Source organism: Hemitrygon akajei, chromosome 1 (assembly GCF_048418815.1).
Source record: "Hemitrygon akajei chromosome 1, sHemAka1.3, whole genome shotgun sequence".
Classification (NCBI taxonomy): domain Eukaryota; kingdom Metazoa; phylum Chordata; class Chondrichthyes; order Myliobatiformes; family Dasyatidae; genus Hemitrygon; species Hemitrygon akajei.
The window spans coordinates 183,705,022-183,721,721 of NC_133124.1; the positions used below are offsets into that span (position 1 = coordinate 183,705,022).

The window sequence follows — 16,700 nt, forward strand, 5'->3', positions numbered from 1 at the left end:
TGTGTGTGATTCTATGTGGTACAATTGTGTAACTGGATGAATGTAGAACTGTTAAGTGTAAAACTCTGTAACTGTGTGTGTAAAACTGCAATTATGTGTGTAACTGCAAAATGTGTGTAACTGTGTACATACATGTAATTATGCAAGTATGTTAGTGTGAACGTGCAAACGCATGTGTATAGCTGTAAGTGGAACTGTATAACTCTGAGTGCACGTATGCCCCCTACCCCTGTGTGTGGTGACCCTTTGAATGAACACCAGAGAACAGAGAGTCTGGGTCTGTTCTCCCTTGACTGGAGGAGGCCAAGAGGGGTCATAGCTCAGGGTAGATGACAGGAAACTGTGCCCCATACCAGGGGTGGAAAAATCCAGAGGACTTGGACAGAGGGGAAGAAGTGGGAGATTTGTGAATTTGTGCCCTAAAGAAAGTTCAAAGTAAATTTATTTTCAAAGTGCATATATGTCACCATATACAACTCTGAGATTCATTTACCTGCGGGCAGACTCAGCAAATCTATAGAATAGTAACAGTAACAGGATCAATGAAAGATCAACCAGAGTGCAGAAGACAACAAACTCTGCAACTGCAAATATAAATAAATAGCAATAAATAATGAGAACGAGTTAACAAGATCAGGAGCCTTAAAGTGAGATCATTGCTTGTGAGAACATCTCAATGAATGGGCAAGTTAGTCTAGCTATCCCCTTTTGTTCAAGAACCTGATAGTTGTGGGGAAGTAACTGTTCTTGGACCTGGTGGTGTGAGTCCTAAGGCTCTCGAGCAAGAAAAGATCATGGCCTGTATGGTGGGGATCTCTGATGATGGATCCTGCTTTCCCATGACAGCATTTCATAAAGATGTGCGCAACGTTTGGGAGAGCTTTACCCATGATGTACTGGGCCAAATTCACTACCTTTTGTAGGATTTTATTTTCAAAGGCATTGGTGTTTCCATTCCAAGCCGTGTTGCAGCCAGTCAATATATTCTCCGCTACGCGTCTATGGAGGTTTGTCCCAGTTTTGGGTGTCGTGCTGATTCTCTGCAGACCCCTAAGGAAGTATAGGTGCTACCGTGCCTCCTTCGCAATTGCACTTACATGCTGAGTCCAGGATAGGTCCTCTGAAACAGTTACACCCAGGAATTTAAAGTTGTTAACCCTCTCTACCTCCGATCCTCCGATCAGGACCGGCTCATGAACTTCCTGAGGTCTACAATCAGGATGTGCTGGCATTGGAGAGGGTTCAGAGGAGGTTCATGAGAATGATCCCAGGAATTAAAGGGTTAATGTATGAGGAGCATTTGCTGGCTCTGGACTTGTACTCACTGGGGATAAGAAGAATGAAAGGGAATCTCACTGAAACTACTGAATATTGAAAGGTCTAGAATAGAGTGGATGTGGAGAGAATGTTTCTTATAGCGGGGGGAGGGGGGGAGTCTAGGACCAGAGGTACAGCCTCAGGGTAGAGGGACATCCATTTAGAACAAAGATGAGGAATTTCTTTAGTCAGAGGATAGGGAATTTGTGGAATTCATTGCTACAGATGGCTGTGGGAGCCAAGTGATTGCACATATTTAAAGTGGAGATTGATAGGTTCTTGATTGTCAGGGTGCCAGAGGTTACGGGGAGAGGTAGGAGAATGGGGTTGAGAGGGATAATAAGTCAGCCATGATAGAATGGCAGAGCAGACTCGATGGGGTGAATGGCCTAATTCCGCTCTGGAGGGTGGTAAGTGCAGCACTTCCCCGGATTGAGGAGGATCTGTCCTACAGAAATCTGACCATTGGCAACTAAAGGGAGGATTGGAGAGAATAAACAGAGTATAAGTTTATTGTCGTGGGCGCACATACCCAGGGTACAAACATCATGAACATTACCTTGGTGCAGCAGCACAGTACAAACATTGTACTGAACATTAAGTGAACATAAAGTTAAAGTAACACCAATAATACATAGGAGGAAGAAACCAGAGGTCGGTGAGCCAGTCCTCATTAGGAGACTGGAGGTGGAAAGAGTTAGTAAATTTAAATTCTTTGTTGTTATCATATCAGAGGATCTATCCTGGGACCAACGAGAAAGAAGGTACTTTCTCAGAAATTTGCATAGATTTGCAAAGTTGTAAAAACTTCAACAAAGTTGAATAGATGTACCGTGAAGAGTATCCCTGCGTTAGGGCCTGGTGTGGATACACCAGTGCCCAGGAACAGAAAAGGTTGCATAACATGGCAGATATAGCCCAGTCCATCACAGGCAAGCTCTCTCAACCACACAGTACATTTACATGGAGCCCTACCAGAAGAAATCAGGATTCACCATCCAGACCACGCTCTCCTCCTGCTGCTACCATTGGGCAGGAGGTTCAGAAGCCTTAGGACCAACAGCACTGGGTTCAGGAAGTTATTACCCTGCCACCACCAGGGTTCTGAACCCGCATGGATAACTTCCTTCACCGCTGCTCTGAACTGATTCTATGATCTACAGGCTCACTTTCAAGAACTCTTGACAACTCATGTCCTCATTTTTTGTATTTGCACAGTTTGTCTTCTTTTGCACTTTGTTGCTTGTCAGCCTCTATATGCACATAGTTCTTTGTAAATTTTTATTGTATTTCCTTTTTTCTTGTAAGTATCTGCAAGGAAATGAAACTCAAGGTGGCATGTGGGAACATATATGCACTTTGATAATAAATTTACTTTGAACTTTGAACTTACAACACAAAGTAAACACAGCGACACGAGTGCCAGTTGAGAGAGATAAAGTCCAAGTTAGTGCTCAGGATTTTTCTGTTCGGTTCAAGAAACTGATGGCAAGTGGGGAAGAGAACATTGCTGAATCCTGAGGAGTGGGTCTTCAAGCTTGTGCCTCCTGCCTGACGGCAGCATCGAGAAGAAGGATGCAGTGGGTCCCTGATAACTGATGTTGCCTTCCTGAGACAGTGCCTCTTGTAAATGATCCCCGGTGAGGAGAGATGTGCCCATGAAGGAACTGGCTGAATCCTACTGCTCTCTGTAGCCTCTTTCAATCCTGCGGATTGGGAATCCCCATCTGTCTCGGAATGCTTTTCACTGTACAGTGGAGAAGATGTCAGAGTCTTTGATAACATGCCGAATCTTCTTACCGTTTAAGGTAGAAGAGACGCTGGTGTGGTGTGGGTGTGAGAGAGAGAGAGAGAGAGAGAGCGAGATAAGCTTAGATGCCTTTAAAGTATTTTTCAGTACATTAATAGAGATAATAAAATGCTTCCCATATTGAATGATATGGGATTCAGTTCATTATGGGCAGTGCCAGGATGAAAATTGATGAAATAAATGATAGGAGGTACAATCAAAGTGGTACAGTGATGGTATCGAGAGAAAACAGATGACTCTCACTTACAGAAAAATCGTTGTATAAAGTAAAACAGAACACGGCATCTGCATAAGACATAGGAGCAGAAATAGGCCATTTGGCCCATCGATTCCGTTCCATCATTGCATCATGGTTAATTCATTTCCCTCTCAAACCCATTCTCCTGCTTTCTCCCTGTACCTGGAACACACTGCCAGAGCAAGAGATGTGCAAACAGAGGCTCTGACAGTGTTAATGAAGCAGTTAAGGTGCCGAGTAGATAGAACAAGGAAATGGGAGAGACGGCTACAATTACAACACTGAAAAGACAATGGGACAACATGGACAAGAAAGGGTTAGAGGGATATGGGGCAAACATGGGAAAATAGGACTCGCTTAGATGGGAATCTTAATCAGCATGGACTGGTTGGGCTGAAGGACCTGTTTCTGTGCTGTGTGACTGCGACTCAGACCCTAGAACTGTGTGATAGAGACGAGTGGAGGGAGCTTCTATCTGTGTCTGACTCCGGGAGTGTGTGATAGAGACGAGTGGAGGGAGCCTCACTCTGTGTCTGACCCCGGGAGTGTGTGATGGGACGGTGTGGAGGGAGCTTCACTCTGTGTCTGACCCTGTGAGTGTGTGATGGGACGGTGTGGAGGGAGCTTCACTCTGTGTCTGACCCTGTGAGTGTGTGATGGGACGGTGTGGAGGGAGCTTCACTCTGTGTCTGACCCCGGGAGTGTGTGATGGGACGGTGTGGAGGGAGTTTCATGCTGTGTCTGACCCCGGGAGTGTGTGATGGGACGGTGTGCAGGGAGTCTCACTCTGTGTCTGACCCCGGGAGTGTGTGACGGGACGGTGTGGAGGGAGTCTCACTCTGTGTCTGACCCCGGGAGTGTGTGACGGGACGGTGTGGAGGGAGCTTCACTCTGTGTCTGACCCTGTGAGTGTGTGATGGGACGGTGTGGAGGGAGCTTCACTCTGTGTCTGACCCTGTGAGTGTGTGATGGGACGGTGTGGAGGGAGCTTCACTCTGTGTCTGACCCCGGGAGTGTGTGATGGGACGGTGTGGAGGGAGTTTCATGCTGTGTCTGACCCCGGGAGTGTGTGATGGGACGGTGTGCAGGGAGTCTCACTCTGTGTCTGACCCCGGGAGTGTGTGACGGGACGGTGTGGAGGGAGTCTCACTCTGTGTCTGACCCCGGGAGTGTGTGACGGGACGGTGTGGAGGGAGCTTCACTCTGTGTCTGACCCCGGGAGTGTGTGATAGAGACGAGTGGAGGGAGCTTCACTCTGTGTCTGACCCCGGGAGTGTGTGATGGGACGGTGTGGAGGGAGCTTCACTCTGTGTCTGACCCTGTGAGTGTGTGATGGGACGGTGTGGAGGGAGCTTCACTCTGTGTCTGACCCCGGGAGTGTGTGACGGGACGGTGTGGAGGGAGCTTCACTCTGTGTCTGACCCCGGGAGTGTGTGATAGAGACGAGTGGAGGGAGCTTCACTCTGTGTCTGACCCCGGGAGTGTGTGATGGGATGGTGTGGAGGGAACTTCACTCTGTGTCTGACCCCGGGAGTGTGTGATAGAGATGAGTGGAGGGAGATTCACTCTGTGTCTGACCCCGGGAGTGTGTGATGGGGTGGTGTGGAGGGAGCTTCACTGTGTCTGACCCCGGGAGTGTGTGACGGGACGGTGTGGAGGGAGCTTCACTCTGTGTCTGACCCCGGGTGTGTGTGATGGGACGGTGTGGCGGGAGCTTCACTCTGTGTCTGACCCTGGGAGTGTGTGACGGGACGGTGTGGAGGGAGCTTCACTCTGTGTCTGACCCCGGGAGTGTGTGATGGGACAATGTGGAGGGAGCCTCAGTGTCTGTCCCGTGGAGTGTGAGACGGGATAGTGTGCAGGGAGCCTCACTCTGTGTCTGACAGGCAAGTATGTATGGGACTGAACCAGGGTCTCTGGAGGTGGGAGGCGGTTGCTGTAACCCCTGCACCTGATGATGTGACGGTACTGTGGGCAATCCATTTTCTCACGGTTCCCTCTCTCCCTCCCAGACAGCAGCATGCACTGCGGGCGAAAGGGACCCCACAAAAGCTGGAATCCTGGTAAGTAACATTATTTCTGCATATAGTTCTGTAGTTGTGAACTTCCCATGATTCAGGACATTTACAAAGACAGGTGTGAACGGATCATTGGGGATCCGAGTCACCCCAAACACAACCTATTCCAGCTGCTACCGTCTGGGAAACGGTAACACAGCATAAAATCCAGGACCAACAGGCTCCAGGACAGCTTCTTCCACCAGGCCATCAGACTGATTCACAAACGCTGATTCTATGTTACATGGACTGTTTGTTCCATTTAATAGAAAATTACTGTGATTGCACATTTAAACGAAGACGTAACATAAAAATTTGTATTCCTCATGTATATGAAGAATGTAAAAAATAAAGTCAATTCAATTCAATATTTGCAAACCGTACCACACTCCATGAAAGACTGTCATTGAAACCCTTGTAAGTTCAATTGAATTAACCATGAATCAGGGTATCATATGCTGCTCTTGAATAGGGGTTTGGAGGTGGTTACTGAGATGCAATAAATGCTGTGCTCGATGGTACAGGTGGTCAAGCAGGCATTCGGCATGCTGGCCTTCATCAGTCAGGGCACTAAGTACAGGAGTTGGGATGATGTTACAGCCGTACAAGTTGTTGATAAGACTGCTCTTGGAGTACTGTGTGCAGTCCTGGTCACTCAGCTACAGAAAGGATGTCATTAACCTTGAGAGGGCTCAGAAAAGATTGATGCGGATGTTACTGGGACTGGAGGGCTTGAGTTACAAGGAGAGGCTGGGCAGGCTAGGACTGTTTTCCTGGAGTGAAGGGGGCTGAGGGGCGACCTGATAGAGGTTTATAAAACCATCAGGGGTGTAGATAAAGTGGAAGGTCACAGTATGACATACTGTGAGACACGAGGGATAAATTTTTCGCCCAGAGGGTGGAGGGTGTGTGGAATGAGCTGCAAGGGGAAGTGGTAGAGGAAAGTACAGTTGCAACATTTAACATGCATTTGGACGTGAACATGGATAGAAAAGATTGAGAGGGATGTGGGCCAAATGCAGGCAAATAGGACCAGCTTCGATGGGAGTCTCAGTCAGCATGGACAATTAGAGCCAAAGAGCCTGTTACTCTGCTGTGTGACTATGACACAAATCCCAAAGATGAAAAAAAAATGTGATAACCGTTCTGTGTATTTCCCATGTACATAATGGGACAGTGTTGGGGGGCAGCTTCTGTGCAGTGGTGGGATTGGAGGACATGCATGTTGTCGTCAGGGTGATTGGAGAGGGTTTTGCAGTTTTGGGGAAGGTGGTGAGGTTGTGGAATGAACAGGGTTGTCCCAAACCCAAGGTAGACCGGAGCCCTGTTTTTTTTGCAAGTTTATTTTAAGCTCTGAAACATTACAACAACAAAAAACACTGAAAAGACACTGCAATATCCAAGACCAACTACATTAAAATGTCACACGTGTGAATCTGCAGATGCTGGAAATAAATAAAAACACAAAATGCTGGCAGAACTCAGCAGGCCAGACAGCATCTATGGGAGGAGGTATCTGATGAAGGGTTTCGGCCCGAAACGTCGTCACTACCTCCTCCTATAGATGCTGTCTGGCTTGCTGAGTTCTGCCAGCATTTTGTGTTTTTAAATTAAAATGTTCCCTTTTTCAGCAACACACTCACATTGCTGGAAGAACTCAGCAAGTCAGGCAGGCAGCATCTATGGAGGGGAATAAACATAGGCCTTCACCCTGACTTTATCATCACAGCCTGAATGTCAGCTCTTCATCTCCCTCCATACATGCTGCCTGACCTGCTGTGCTCCTCCAGCGTCCCCTTAGGCAGTCTATTCCAAATCCCAGTGAAACCCCCACCCCCCACATCTCCTATAAATCACTTCCCTCTTACTGGAAGCCCTCCCATTTTAGATCCCTCACGCCTTGTGGACATTCTCAATCCCACTCGCCACTCTGTGGGAAAAAGTGCAGGACACACGAGACAGGAGCAGGAGTCAGCCATCAGGCCCATCGAGCCTGCTCAACCATTCAAGATCACAGCTAATCTAGCCGAAGACTCAGCTCCACCTACCTGCTTTTTTCCCCGAATTCTAACTAATGGTGTCTTAAATATATTTAATGAGGCAGCCGCAGCTGTTTCCTTGGGCAGGGAATTCCTCAGATTCACTAGTCTCTGGGAAGGTTATGGGGAGAAGGCAGGAGAATGGGGTTCAGAGGGATAATAAATTAGCCATGATGGAATGGCAGAGCAGACTCGATGGGCTGAATGGCCTAATTTTGCTCCTGTTTCTTATGGCATGAACAATTTCTCCTCATCTTTGTACTAAATCTATTCCCCTGAATCTAGAGGTTGTGTCCCCTAGTTCTAGTCTCACGTACAAATGGAAAAATCTTTCCTGACTTTATCTTATCTATCCCTTTCACAATTTTATATGTTTCTATAAGATCCCCTCTCATTCTTCTGAAGTCCAGCAAGTATTGTCTCAGGCGACACATTCTCTTCACAGATTTTAAATCCCTGGAATCTCTGGAATCAACCAGACGAACCTCCTCTACACCATCCCCACTATCCACCCTGTTTCTCTCCCTTATAATTCTGTTCACCTCTTCCTCCCCCACCCTCAGCTCCCTCCACTCCAGGGAGGATAGACCCAACATCTCACATCTCTCCTCATCACTGGAATGCCCCAAGGCAACTTCCTTTGCCCCTTCTCCTATAGAATCACTTCATTCTCACAGTGTGGTGATGAGAACTGCATGCAGTACCCTGGCTATGGTCTGACCAGTGTGTTATAAAATTTGTACCAAGACCTCCCTGTTCTTATATTCTATGTCCTGGCCAGTGAAGCCAAGAATCCCATACACCTCCTTCACCATCTGTGTCGAAGCCTTCAGAGATCATTGGGCTTGTACCCCAAGGTCCCTCTGTTCGTCAATCTTCCAATCCAAGTACAGTTGACGTTTCAGGCCAAAACCCTTCGAGTCCTGCAGAAGGGCTTCAGCCTGAATCGTCGACTGTACTTTTTTCCCATAGATGCAGCCTGGCCTGCTGAGTTCCTCCAGCATTGTGTGTGTGTGTTACTCGGATTTCCAGCATTGCAGATGACACAAAGGTTGGAGGAGTTGTGGATACTGTAGAAAATTGTTGTAGATTACAACCGGACATTGACAGGATGCAGAAATGAGGTGAGAAGTGGCAGATAAAGTTTAATCTGGAAAAGTGTGAAGTGATTCACTTGGAAGGTTGCATTTGAAGATAGAGTATAGGGTTAATAACAGGATTCTTAGCAATGTTGAACAACAGAGGGATCTTGGGGTCCACGTCCATAGATCCCTCAAAGTTGCAGCGCAATTTGATAGGGTGGTTATGAAAGTTTATGGTGTATTGCCTTTATTAGTCAGGGGATTGAGTTCAAGAGCCGTGAGATAATGTTGCAGCTCTATAGAACTCTGGTTAGACCACACTTGGAGTTCTGACTACTGAACACCCTTCTGAGGCACAAGAGGTTCAACAAATGCTGGAAATCTTAAACAACACACGAACTGCTCGTGATCTATGGAACTCAACAGGTCAGGCAGCATCTATGATGGGTACAAACAGTCAATGTTTTGGGCCGAAACCCTTCATCAGATCCTGAATTGTCAATTATTCGTTCCCCTCTGCAGATGCTGCCTGACCTGCTGAATCCCTCCAACATTCTGTGTGTGATGAACAGCCTTGCAAACTGCTTGCTGGCCGCAGGTGTGACTTAAAGCCTCTTTGCACATTGACATCTCAAAAGCCACCACCATTTATACTCTTAGAAAGTTAAAAGGAGGTTTAGTGTGTCACTGAACATTCTAACACAAGTCTACAGACGTGTGCATATGTGTAATGAAAAACTTACAGCAGCATCCCAGACACACAGCATCAGAGACACAACATTCACAAGAAAAACAACAATTACACATAAATTATACACAATTTTTACAAGAACAAACACAATTAAAGCAAAAAAAACCCGAAGTCCATTGTAGCGCGAAGTGATGACAGTGTTACTAAATTGCGGCAGTGATTAGGACTGTGCCAGTTGGTTCAAGACTAAATGGTCTGATCCGGAACCTGGAGGTGTGCGGCTTCAGGCTTCTGTATCTCCTGACTGCTCGGAGCTGCGAGAAGATGACATGGTCCAAATGGTGGGGATCTTTGATGATTGACTTCCTGAGGCAGCTCCTCCTGTAGATACTACGGATGGTTCGGAGGGATGTATTTGTTACGTACTGGGCTGAGTCGTGATCTGTGCATGTGAATTGCCCTACCAGACTACGATACAATGAGTCAGGCCACTTTCAGCAGGACGTCTGAGGAAATTTGATGGACCGTTTGGTGACGAGCAGAACCTCCTGAGAGAGACCCTGGCGCACCTTCCGTGCGATTACATCCGTGTGCTGGGCACGGGACAGGCCTCCCGATATGCTAGTGAGCAGGAATTTAAATCTACTGAAAACAGAAATCCCAGTGGTCGCCAAGATAGCATCACAATTCCAGAATCAGATCTATTACTGCTGTCTTAGCTGACATGCCTTTTGTTGTTTGTGGCAGCAGTACAGTACAACACTGCCTTCTGCCTTGCTGTGAATTCTTAGTCCTTGCCTGTAAAATAATTCCCCAAACTTCAGATGGATAAGAAGTTTAAAGTGTGCTGGAAGGAGAGGTTGGATGAACCTGCGCTGTTTTCTCTGGAGTGGTGGAGGCTGAGGCAAGGCCTGATAAAAGTGTATATGGTTATGAGAGGCATATAGGTAGACCATCGTTCTCTCATGGCCATAACTAACTAATAACAGAGGGCATGCACTTAAAGTGAGAGGGGACAAGTTCAAAGGAGCTGTGCAGGGCCAAGCTTTTTTGTTCCGAGTGGTGGGTGCCTGGAATATGCTGCCAGGAGTGGTGGTGAAGGCAGACATCACAGAGGCTTTTAGACAGACATATGAATGTGCAGGGGATGGAGGGATATGAACATCGTGTAGGCAGAAGAGATTAGTTTAGTTAGACACTTAATTACTAGTTAAATGAGTTTGGCACATCATGGGCCGGAATACCTGTTGCTATGATGTAGTGCTCTCTGTTCTTTATGATTCAAAAACGGGAGGGCACAGGTTTAAGAGGGGAAGGATTTAAAGGGACCTGAGAGGCAACTTCTGCACGCAGAGTCTGGTGGGTATATGGAACAAAGAAGTGGCTAAAGCAGTTACAATTACATTTTTAAAATACTTGGATAGATATATGGATAAGGAAACGTTAAAGACGAATGTGGGCAAATGGGATTAGGTTAGCTGGGTGCCTTGGTCAGCATGGATGAGTCGGGCCGAAGGGCCTGTTTCTGTGCTGTGTGACACAGGGACTAACCCCATCTTGTCACACACATCCACTGCTTGAATCACATCTATTTCAAACACATCCTCAAAAATGCAGGTCAGACAGGATTTGTCTGATCCACACCAACGTCATGCAAAGCCGTGGCACCTTGTACGTTGCCGCAGTATTTCACCAAGTGACCTTGGCAGTTCCGGGAGAGGAGGAAAGCGACAAGAAGGCACAGATCTAGAGGGGCCGAGCAGCCTCCTACTGCTCACCAAGGAGCAGTCTGCAGGCCTCCAATGGCAGACTTCCCTGTAAGTTGCCCCTTTTTTCTGTAACTGGGAGACTGCTTATTACAGATGTCAGCTCCAGCCTTTTGAAGGAGGGTACAGACTCGCCGACAGTAACACTTTAATTTATAGTGCAGTGGAGTGTAGATTAAAAGCCACATTTCAGGTTTCAACATGCTACTTACGGGGAGAAAACACAAAATCTCTGGTGGCACGCAATTAGCAGGTTCTTACAGAATTGGAGTTACAGACCTGGAACACAATCGAAGCACCAGGGAGGTTAAAAGTATTCAGTAAGTGGGGGAGCAACCTTTGAACAGTGTTGGTTCTGTAGTAACGCCTCACACACCTGGGGTGAGGCGTTAGAGTGAGGCTCCCTCCACAGCATCCCATTGCACACTCCCGGGGTCAGACATGGAATGAAGCTCCCACCACACCGTCCCATCACACTCTACTATAATCGGGTACAGAGTGAAGCTCCCTCCACACTGTCCCATCACACACTCCTGGAGTCAGACACAGAGCGAAGCTCCCTCTACATTATCCCATCTCACTCTCCCAGGCTCAGAGAGTGAATCTCCCTCCACACCGTCCCATCACACACTCCCGGGGTCAGACACAGAGTGAAGCTCCCTCCACACCATCCCATCACACACTCCCGGGGTCAGACACAGAGTGAATCTCCCTCCACACCATCCTATCACTCTCTCCTGGGGTCAGACACAGAGTAAATCTCCCTCCACACTGTCCCATCACACACTCTTGAGGTCACACACAGTGAAGCTCCCTCCACACCATCCCATCACACAATCCTGGGATCAGGCATATAGTGGTGTTCCCTCTACATGAAGGTGTGTTGGGTCCTTCGGGAACAGAACCTGTGCACTGGGAATGGCACCTTGTTGCTGCTGTGTGATATGGGAGTTCAAGGTATTCGGAAGTTAAATATAGAAGGCGTAATAAGGGCCCAGGTGGTATTACCATCAAAAACATAATCTCAGGAGGATTTAGATAATGTTCTCCCCACTTCTACCTGCCTGATGATTCTGATCCAAATGGCCAAAGTGGGGATCTGGAACCCTGGCTGATTTCACCCCCTCTAACCAAGGGGTTTCTGGTTACTGTTGGGGAGCAGGAACCCTGTCTCCTGTCAAATTACCCCCACCTTTCTCTCTCTCTCTCTTTCAAATCCAGGGTGGTCTGGCCAGTGACGGGGAGCAGGAACCCTGGCTGATTTAACCCCCTCTCTCTAACTCATGGGTCACCTGACAGCAATGGGGAGCATCAATTTAAATCAGACAAGCGTGAGGTTTTGCACTTTAGGAAGTTAAATTCGGGCAGGTCGAACAGGGGCCTACAGAGTATTGTAGAACAAGAACTGCTGCGGGGTACAGGCATATAGTTCCCTGAAAGTGGTGAAGAAGCTGTTTGGCACACTGGCCTTCATCAGTCAGGGCACAGAGTACAGCAGTTGGAACATCATGTTACAGCTGTACAAGGCATTGGTGAGACCACACTCGGGAGTATTGGGTGTAGTTCTGGTCACCCAGCCAGAGGAAGGATGTCATTAAGCCGGAGAGGGTGCGAAGATGTTGCCATGACTGGAGGGTGAGAGCTATCAGGAGAGACTGGACAGGCTGGGACTGTTTCCTCTGAAGTGAAGGAGGCTGAGGGGTGACTTTATAGAGGTTTACAAAAGTGTGAGGGGTGTAGACGAGGGGGAGGTGTACCCTCCTTTACCTCAGGGTAGAGGATTCTGAAACTAGAGGGCACAGGTTTAAGGCAAGAGGGGAAAGAGTTAAACAGGCAGGTCTTTCACATAGAGGGCGGTGAGTATATGGAACGAGCTGCCAGAGGAAGTGGCAGAGGTGGTTTAAAAGACAGCAACACAGATGGGAGAGGTTAGAGGGAAATGGGCCAAATGTGGAGAACTGGGACGAGCTCAGTCCGGGAATCCTGGTTGGCATGGATGAGTTGGGCTCATGATTCTACCACCATTGGGAAGGAGGTACAGGAGCCTAAAGACCCACACTCAATAATTCAGGAATAGATTCTTCCCCTCCGCCATCAGATTCCTGAATGCCACCTTGCTGGTCCTCTTATGCATGAGGGGGAAATCTCATTGAAAGCTATCCAATATTGAAAGGAAGGCCTAAACGGAGTGGATCTGATGTTTCCTATAGTAGGGCAGTCTAGGACCAGAGGGCACAGCCTCAGAATAGAGGGCTGTTCACTTAGAACAGAGATGAGCAGAAATTTCTTCAGCTAGAGAGTGGTGGATCTGTGGAATTCACTGCCACCAACAGCTGTGGAGACCAAGGCAATGGGTATATTTAAAGGTAGAGGTTGGATAAGCTCTTGATTGGTCAGGGCATCAAAGGTTATGACAACACGTACAACATGCTGGAGGAACTCAGCAGGTCGGGCAGCATCTGTGGAAATGAACAGTCAATGTTTCCGGCCAAGGCCCTTTGTCGGGACTGAAGAGGGAGGGGGTAGGGGCCCTATAAAGAAGGTGCGGGGAGGGTGGGAAGGAGAAAGCTGGTAGGTGCCGGGTGAAAAACCAGTAAGTGAGTAAAGGTTATGAGAAGGCAGGAAAATGAGGTTGACAGTGGTAATAAGTCAGCCATGATGGAATGACAGAGCAGACTCAATGGGCTGAATGGCCTAATTCTGCTCCTTTGTCTTATGTGCAATCTATTTATTGTTATAATTTAAAGTCTTTTTTTAATGTATTGCTCGTATCACTGCCTCAAAATAAAAATCTCACAGCTAATGTCAGTGATAATGAACCAGATTCTGATGGTACGTAACTGATTTACTTCCCCAAAACTTCCATGTTAAACTTCCTAAGCCTTTTCACCACCCCCTCCCCACCTGCCATTCCCTCTTCATCTAAAATCCATCAGCCTGTCCCCCTCCCGCCCCCCCCCCCCCCACAGGGACATCTCTCACTGCCTACTGAGTGGACCCAATGTGTGACCTCGAGGTTCCTCCCACGCTGGACACCACCCCACAGAGCGAGCAGCCACAGTAGCATAGTGCGCAGTGCGACTCTATAGCAGCTCAGTGGGATCTGGAGTTCAGAGTTCAACTCCGCAGCCGTCTGTATCCTCCCTGTGAGCCACATGGGCTTCCTCACACTGTCCAAAGACTTACCGGTTGGTAGGTTGGAAATTGTCCCGTGATTAGGTTAAGGTTAAATCGGTGGGTCTGCTCTGTGCTCTAAGTAAACAGATAGGAAGATAAATAAATACTAGCCAAAGGCAAGGTGAACCTTCCCCCTGCACTTGGCCCAGGAAATCTCATGCCCCCTCCACCCCCACAGTAATGGTGTTGGGGAGGGAACATCTTATTGTGGCGGGTGAACTGTCCCTGCCTGGTGGTAATCTTAGCAACACCAGGGACAGGGGACCGAACCTGATCCTCTTTATATCCTTGCACGTGAAGTGGGAGGGAGAGGGGGAGTCAGTGGGATCTCCCTGTGCCTGGAGGTTTAGGTGCCCAGGTCTCTAGGAGCGTGCAGAAGGAGGTCACGCAGACCGCGCCCAGTCTGACATCCCCCATCTCCTCCATCCATGGGTGGGAGACAGATAGTTGTCACTTTGAGGCAGGGTTGTCCACTCTCCCGTCTGGTTTGTCTGCTGCATAGAACCCTGGCTGAATCCATCAGGAAGGCTGACAACAGAAGAGGGGTGTCCTTGCCCGGCACTAGAGGCACCCAAGTTAAAACCTCCCTGTGGCATGTACAATATCTTTCGCTTAGATCCATGGTCAATGAGCAGATTGATCAGTAACCAATTGGAGTTGGTGTCAGGGGAGGGGGCAGCCTCTTCTAACTGGTCTGACCAATTGCACAATCCTTCACCATGTGGCCAGATTACCGAGGAGTCGAGGTGTGGAATGACAGCTGGCTGGAATGGAGTGGGAAGGTCAGATAAACATTGGGTCTGTGGGAGCAATGCTTCCTGTCAATAACCAGGAAGAACTTAATTATTGGGGCGAGATGGAGATCTGGTTCTTCCTCCTTATCACTCTTGCTCCCAAATCCCATCCTCCACCTTTCCCAATCTCCCAATGCTCCCTCTCTATCCACCTACCCCACCTCTCCATCTGCACACTCGGCCCACCCACAATACCCTCATCCTTCCTTGTTGCTCTATCTTACTTTCCCTCCCCCTGTTCTTCCACCTCTCTCCTATTTCCACTAGAGAGCCTCCTTCATTCCCAACTCAGCTCCTTTCCCCCTCTCATCTGCTCTGGCCTAACCCATTCCTCCCCGCTCCTTTCTCACCCCTCCCCTTACCCTTCTCTGCACACCCCCTTTCTCCCCTCCACCCTCATCTTTGCATCCTCTACCCCCTCCACCCACCTCCCCTCTGCCTCCTTCCCTCTTTACACCGCCCCATTTTCTTTCCCTCTTTCCGCACCTCCCCTCACCCCGCTCCCTGTCCCTCTCCACCATCCATCCCTCCCCCTCCACCATCCTTCCCTTCCCATCTCCCTCCCTCCTCTGAAAACACACCCTTCCCCACCCTCCATCACCCCATTCCCCCCCTCTTCCACCTTCCTCCCCGACCCCGTCCTCTCCCATCCTCCTTCACCTTCTCCACTCCCTTCCCCTGCCCCTCCCATCCTCCACCTCTCCTCCTCCTCTTCCCTCCCACCACCCCTCCATTTTCACCATAACTCCTTCTCTCCACCCCCTCATTCACCTCCTTCCTCCACTCCTCTCCCCTTTCCTCCTCTTCCCCTCCCCTTCCCCAATCCTCTGCTTCCCTGCCCCCCTCCTCCTCCAACGTCTTCTAGTACCCCACCTCCTTTTACCTTCTCCCCTCCCCCTCCAGACCCCCTCCTCTCTTCATTCCTCCCGCCCCCTCCACCCGTACCTCTCTCTACTCCTCTCCCCCAACACCCACGCCTTTCCCACTTCCCCCCACCCCCTTCTACCTCGTCCATTTCCCCGACCCCAACCCCCTTCCTTCTTCCTCCCTCCAACCCCGTTCCCCTCTCTCACCTTCCTTTCATCTCCCTCCTCCTCCTCCCTCCTCCCTGGGCAGTCACCATGCCGACCATCTCTCCCCGGCATCACGTCACGCCGGGCGTACAGCCGTGGGCGGACTGAACTTACAGCGAAAGCAACACTGAGCGTGTTCCAGCCGGGAGGGAGGGAGAGGGAGAGAGAGACGGGGAGATCCGCACAACTCACACACCAGCCCTTCAATATGCCTGGCGGACTTCGCGGGGGGATTTAAGAGATTTCGGAGTGTCCGAAGCCCGGAGTTGGGGGAGGACCGTCGAGAATGAAGACTCCTCCGGAACCAGGTCAGAAACCTTGCCCTCTGCTTTGCAATCGAGTCTCTGCGCCGTTCCAGAGCCCGTGCCAGCGGCTAAGTTTCTTCCCCGCGACTTGTTGACTAGTAATAATCTCTTTCCTACGTCGTGCCTTTCCGCGATCCAAAACTGGGATTTAATTAACAACTCTAAGATATCCTCACACTCTAAGTCGCCCCGGCCTTGAGCACGTATTTTCCAACCTTAAAAACGATCCGACTTTGAGCTCGCACTCCTCCCCCCCCCCCTTCCCAACTTCTTTTTGTTAGCTGACTCTCTCCCGGAGAGGGGAAAATGTACAGGGATTGGCTCGGCTTCTCTGCAACCTTTCCAATTTAA

At 49.0% G+C, this 16,700-nt stretch overlaps 1 protein-coding gene across 4 annotated transcripts in view; it reads left to right on the plus strand.

Annotated features, from left to right (window-relative positions):
• Positions 1–16,700, plus strand: part of LOC140733090 (ETS domain-containing transcription factor ERF-like) — a 97,319-nt gene that overhangs the window by 22,517 nt on the left and 58,102 nt on the right. For 3 of the 4 annotated variants that reach the window (XM_073055930.1, XM_073055941.1, XM_073055951.1), the window contains exon 2: positions 5,378–5,428. In XM_073055930.1, the coding sequence (XP_072912031.1) occupies positions 5,378–5,428 (51 nt within the window). Of the gene's footprint in view, positions 1–5,377; positions 5,429–16,139; positions 16,353–16,700 lie in introns of those variants that run through there. The other variant, XM_073055957.1, reaches the window with a different exon arrangement.